This window comes from Nestor notabilis, unplaced genomic scaffold (assembly GCF_000696875.1).
Source record: "Nestor notabilis isolate BGI_N333 unplaced genomic scaffold, ASM69687v1 scaffold32210, whole genome shotgun sequence".
In the NCBI taxonomy this organism is placed as follows: Eukaryota; Metazoa; Chordata; class Aves; order Psittaciformes; family Psittacidae; genus Nestor; species Nestor notabilis.
In genome coordinates, this window is record NW_009910323.1 from 8619 (window position 1) to 15278 (window position 6660).

General features: G+C 36.2%; 1 protein-coding gene across 1 annotated transcript in view; it reads left to right on the forward strand.

The window, feature by feature from the left end:
• Positions 1 to 6433, forward strand: part of HELQ (helicase, POLQ-like) — a gene marked incomplete at its 5' end in the record, with an annotated part of 14732 nt that extends 8299 nt beyond the window's left edge. The window contains 6 exons of the mRNA XM_010009446.1: positions 756 to 913; positions 1822 to 1920; positions 2194 to 2367; positions 2828 to 2941; positions 5086 to 5220; positions 6347 to 6433. Of these exons, the coding sequence (XP_010007748.1) occupies positions 756 to 913; positions 1822 to 1920; positions 2194 to 2367; positions 2828 to 2941; positions 5086 to 5220; positions 6347 to 6433 (767 nt within the window). The remainder of the gene's footprint in view (positions 1 to 755; positions 914 to 1821; positions 1921 to 2193; positions 2368 to 2827; positions 2942 to 5085; positions 5221 to 6346) is intronic.
• Positions 6434 to 6660: the final 227 nt, after the last annotated feature.

The window sequence follows — 6660 nt, forward strand, 5'->3', positions numbered from 1 at the left end:
TAATCTTTATTTCAACAAACCCTTTCATCTCAGCCTTATTTCAATTCAGTATGTTTTCCCATCTTCAGTTGGAAACTGCAATGAAAAATAAGTTTCAGAGAGACAGGTTTGATAACTAAATGTTCTGCTGGGCTGAACATAGGAATGAAGGCATAGTGCATGACTGAACATGATGGGAATGAAGTGTAACAGTAGGAGTAAAACCAGAACTGTACCCTCAAAAAAATTTAAAGATTTGATTTAGCAATTGTGATCCAAATGCCTGATGACCTCATTTTATGATTCATTGTTATGAACAGGGGGATTTCTTGACCTAGAAGGAAGCTTAGGAGGGACAAGAAATATGTGACATGTAGACCAATTGTAATAAAGAAGTGAGTATATCAGGAAGTTCTATTTTCCTGTCATAGCATAAAGATACAGGGTATGGAATGCCATTGGAATAAGGGGAGTCTCTGAAAGAATCCTTCAACCTACAAGATTTGTTCCAGGATTTCATTAAAGCCAAGACAATTCACAGACACTCAAAAACCACACCCTGTATGGACATGGTTGGAAATAGATGACTGTCTTTCCTCAGATATTGTTTAGCTGCTCAGGTTAGAGCAATTATTCAGGTTACAACTGTTCCTCTTCAATTCAGATGGCATAACAAGCTGTTGTGGAAAATAAAGGAAATACTGATTCTGTGTTATAATCTATTACATTAATGGTATGCCTGTTTAAAATTGCAGTGCATTGTGTGCTTATTATAGGGTCTATAGACTTGGCATACTGCAATCTTCTTTATAGAGAACTGAAGAAAGGTTTGGAAGGGCTGATTCTTGAGAGCAGTCTTCATCTTCTGTATCTGACAACTCCGTATGATACAACTGCTAACTGTAGCCCAGATTGGATGATATACTTGAGACAGGTGAGAATTTACTAGCAAACATGCGTTGGGGCATCTAGTAATATTGATTATTAAATTTTAAGTAAGTTTATACATGTAGGAAATGCAGATAGTGGGGTAGCAATTTAATGAAAAGTTAAGATATGCTATTTTATTTTCACTCACAGGGCAGAAGTGCTGTCCTTTACTGTATAAAAGCCTAAGTTCGCTTTTGCATCTGTAATATTTGACCCTGTTTGGGGAGACAGTGGCATGAAACGCATCTCTTGAGTTGTCAGTACTGCAAATCCTGACTTTAACCTTGGGGCTAGCCTTGCCATCACCAGGATCTGGTTAATCCTAAATCAGTGCTTTCCTATAAATTAGTTATATGTAACCATATCATGGTGGGCTTGCAAGAAAATCACTATTAAATTAATCAAGAGCCATATTTACCTTCTGATGCTCACTCATTTGATCGGTAGCTTAGGGAGCAAAATCCACTACAGAATGTTAAGTCTTAATCCTTGATAGGAGACTAATGCTTAACTCCAGCCATGATTGCAACTATCACACTGTGATCAATACCTGCCTACAGATGACTGTGCTTACATCAGCCTAGCAGCACAGCCCTTACCCTAGTCTTGCATGCTCTGTAAGATCCAACTGTAATTCAGCTACTTCCCTTATTGTAAAGTGTTCTATACGAAGGGTAGCACTAATATATATTTAACTTTCTTAAAATGTAGCATTCAGATTGACAGTTACAGATAATTCAAACAAGTAGGCAAAGAAGTTGCACATCTGACTGTGTTTGCTGACTATACTAGTCTAGCAACTTAGGTAATATATAGATACTAAAATACATTACTTCGCTTCAAGTAGTAGACTTACGTTTTCTATAATATTAAGAGAAATATCTGAAAATTCTTTATAAAATCTTATTTTAGTTCAACCAGCTAAGTGGAGCAGAGCAAAAAGTAGCAGATATTGTGGGAGTACCTGAAAGCTTTATTACAAAAAAGGCTTCTGGCCAAGCCATCAGAAAGGTAGGCTGGAGATTTCTTATACCTAAGATCATAGTTTAGTCATTTCATTTGGTTATTTACAAATTCTAGATGATTTTTCTGCTAGTGTTCTTTATTGCTGTTGTACTTACGAAGTTTCTTTTAACCTCATTGGTTTGTTTTCTTAGTGTTGCTTAATGACATTGGGTATAATATAGTCATGTTTTAGGAGCAGAGGTGAAAAGAATTCTCTTGTAGCACTAACAGAGTATCTTGAATATATTGGCTCTGAATTCTGACTTGCTTTATTTCTAGAATGTGGACAGTGCTGTGGTAAACAGGCTGTACCTGTCATTTGTCCTTTATACCCTACTGAAAGAGACCAATATATGGAGTGTTTCAGAGAAATTCAATATGTCCCGAGGATATGTGCAAAATCTCCTGAATTCTGCTGCCTCATTCGCCTCCTGTGTTCTACGTTTCTGTGAGGTAGTGTGTTAATGAATTCCAGTAAATACTTCGGGGTTTGCAAATTCTGGAGTTCTGTTCTCTTACATTAGAACTGAACACAGGTGTTGTATTTCACCTTTCCTGTTCAAAATTATTTTTCCTATTCAGAAAAGCATGCTTGTACAGTGATATTTCTTATATTAAAAGCGAGCTTTATGCACAGAAAATATGCAAACTGTACAGGGCATTGACAGTTTTACCTTTCTCTTGGAAATAAGGCCATCTGGTTGTGGAATGTCACCTCAGGAAAACAGCTTTGGTATGTTCAGCTGAGTAGTGCTGAATACAACTCTGCAACTCTGAAAGGGTAACTAGAAATAACAGTGTTTCCCCTGTCTAAAAGCCTAATATATGCTTGTTGCCATAGCAGAGCTCTTACTAGTCATACCCCCCAATACAGAACTTAGGATCTGATTTTTAGTTCTATCTGTCTCTGCAGGAATTGGAAGAATTCTGGGTTTATAAAGCCTTGCTGACAGAACTTACCAAGCAGCTGACATACTGTGTTAAGACAGAACTCATCCCTCTGATGGAAGTAGCAGGTGTTCTAGAGGTTAGTAAACCTGGCTTTATGAGATTTTTCCAATATAAACTAGTATTCTATATGTCACTGTGCCTTTCAAGTATATCTGGAAGACCAAGCTATTTTTTAATTGAGAAGTTGGCATAGTGCAGATACCGCACAACAGTCCTGGAGGCTGGGGGAAAAGTGGTCTGTAGAGGAAATGTGAGCTGGAGCCAAGGATGTTTTTCTTCTGGCTGCTACCACAGCAACAGTGAAAAATTCTGTATTTGAACAGTAATTTAGCTGTAGACTCAGTTGGAAAACAGGCCGGGTTTCTTTTGTGGAAAGGATTCTTGAATAAAGAGGAACAATAATTTACATGTTTATTGTTATTAGTTAATTTAGAAGATCATCACAGAAATATGTAAAGTCCTGCTGGGAACTTAGGCTTTTACAATCACTTGCAGCGTTGCATGTGTTCTAAGAAAGAAGCTTACTCAGTTAAAGACTCCTGTTAAAGCAGAAAATCTTTGGGCTTCAGGACAAGGTTATAAGTAATTACTGGACTCCTTTGCAAAATTATTTAACTTGCTTGTACAGCAGATTGTAGAATCAGTTTGCCAGCAACCATTGAATTTGGTGGCAGTAAGGCTTTATTCCAAGGAGCAAAACAATGAAGACTTAGAGCTTAATGGGTTTTTTTTTTTGTAATTGGATTTTCTGAATTAGTTGCAGAAGGCAAGTAGTCTTTTTGATGGCTCGCTCCATAGGGGAACATTTCTGTGTAAGGGCAGAACCAGTCTGGACATCGTGATTCTACTAAAGTTTTATTTTCAAGATGACTCTTGAAAATTACTGCTATCATTAAGGTACTTCTGCACTGGAGTTAAAACTACCACCAGCTGATATTTGTAGCAGATTAAACTGTCATCTTGAACAGACATAGTTTGCTTAGATTTCTGTGGAGGAAATGATAAAATCAGTCTTGAGGTTACTGTAGTGAAAGAGAGTTATTTTCTGCACGCTTGCTTGTGCAGTTTTCAAAGAGCAATCTAAAACCTTTTCATGGGATTGAAGTGATTAGTTTGGAAGGATTCTGTGTCATCAGTCATACTATGCGTATAGCAGCCAAATAGAGCGCAGAAAATATTTGCTGGCAATTAGTGGTTATTTTTGGGGAGATTAATGGTTCACATCCATGAACATGCATAGTCCTCAGTTACCCTGGAGGAAGATAATATATTGTACGCCATTACATGTTAGATGCTAACGAAACACATATACCATCAAATGAATGTCTTTCTGTTCCTTCTTTAAAAGAGGCAAGGGGGGGTGGGGGAGAACAAAAGGTAATTGACCAAATGTGTGGAGGTGTGATACTTGCTCATCAAAAGGGTATTATTTCATAACTCAGAATATTAAAGCCTTGGGTATACAAAATACTCCACTACTAGTGCAGAAATGCATTTTAATTTAAACTTTGTGAAGTTCTAGTGGTATTTGTTTTGCAAAAGAAATGTTTGCCCAGATGCCCTCCGTTAAGCAAATACTGCATGGCTTACCTTACATAGCAGCAGGATCAAACCAAGTTAGGAGAAGCAGATAATGCACAAACACTTATACTGGTGATAATCAAGTTCTAGAGAATATCTTCTGTGATGTGTATCTCTCTGGTATGTGTGAGTTCACAGACATGACTTCATGCAAAACTAGAGAAATAAAAAAGATACTGTGATACTAAAATTATTTATAAGCTTGAAACAGGGAAGTATAGTCTTCTAGAATTCTCTGAAAGGTCTGTTATGTGAAAACTCTGTGGGGGGAAAAAATATGGATAAAATCTTTCACTTGGACATCATCAAATAATGTGACAATCATTCCTGTCAGTTACAGTGAATGCATAGAACATGATAACAAAAAGAGGATGGCAGAGTCAGTATCATCTAGGCTCAGAGAAAATAGTGACAAGTGGGTTCTTAAGAGCTGGATAAGACTATATGGGGAGATAAATCTCAGCAGTGAAGCTGTATTTTGGGGGAGTTAGATTCTCAGGGAGTATTCATCTTAAAAAAAATGAATCGGAATTGGATTAATATGCAGAGATTACATGTTTTACATTGGTACAGAGATTGGCACTCAATGGTAATTCTTATTGCCTATTCTAATAAGCTAATACAACTTTGGACTTGCAGGCACGAGCAAAACAGCTTTATAATGCAGGGTATAAAACTTTAGCACATTTGGCTAATGCAAATCCAGAAACTCTGGTCAAGATGATTGAGCACTTGTCACGACGTCAAGCCAAACAAATTGTTTCGTCTGCAAAGGTAAGTTAGAAACAAAGTTATAAAAAACTGCTTCAGAACTTTGATATGTCAAAAGTGGATGTTTGAATGACATTAAAAGTGAAGGATTTGAATTACTAATAAAGGCATTAGTATTTATTATATATGTATTAATTATTTTTGTATTTATCACAAATTATATATTTGTGATCCAAATACTGATCTGTATGTATTAAGAATATATTGGAATATTTTCTGGGCAATATAATTTATCTAAGATGGTTAACAGTAACAAATAGAGCAATCGCTGACCTTCAAGGTTTTGGTAAAGTAAGAGAATGTCTAGAATAAATGAATGGGTGGTTGGCATAAAAAAAAAAATCTTGTGGTCAATAACAAAGTCTTGGTTTATATAATTCTCATGAAATGAAAGTAATTTTAGGTCATGGCTGTTTATAGTTGTTGTAGGCTCCTTAGTGCTTTTTTTGGTTTTGCGTGAGCCAAAAGAAAGGGATATATGCATATTCCTCATCAGTGCCAAATCCAGCAGTCTAGCTTATTCTCGTGCTCAGATACTAAGCTGATGGGAGTTTTTTCTAACTGGAAAGCTAAGAACACTTGCATGCTCTTGGGGAACTGTTAAACTCCAACTGCCAGCAACAAACAGCTCAGAGCAGTGGATTAAACAGTACTAGTATCAGGGGTCCTATGTATCTGATGTAAAATGCTGTAGTAAGGAATTCTGTATAAAGCAAGAACTTACTAACTTGGCAGGCACTACTTACAGATGTTTATTCCAACATAGAAGATAAATGTTTGTTAAAAATGCTCCTGCTATCAGTTCTAGACAAAACTGTTCATGTTCTGTTATACTTTGCATATTCTGGGATGGCAGAACTGAGAAAACCAGCTGCATACAGTATGAATTTTTGTGTTAGTGTTTTTCATATGGATATATACTAAAAAGTACTTGTGAAAATGTTCATCCTTTGAGGCAAAGGTACTGTGGTGCTGTGAGCAGCAGCAATAGAAGTTTTTTACAGATCAGATGCAAGTTTGGAAAAAAACATTGGTGTTTTAACCTAAGTTATAGCTAATGCTTGTATTCATTTTCTCAGGGGGGATTTTGTGCTCATTGTATTTTTATTTTTTTTTTTTCACATTATAGATGCTGCTGAGTGAAAAAGCTGAGGCTTTACAAGAAGAAGTTGAAGAACTATTAAAGGTGCCTACAGATATCCCAGAGACCTACTGACCATGAAGGAAGATCATGAATGCAGAAATCGGGATATTTTAAAATTTTAAACTTTGCTATGTGAAGCTGCTGCAATTATAATTAATAAATATTTAATATCTTTTGTATACTTCATTTTTCTGTGAGTTCAGAATGTTTCTTGGAAAGTTGGCTTCATTTGAAGGTTTTGATTGTTCTCTTGAGCAACAGGCTAGAATCAAAAGATACAATCTTAATTCATTCCTGTT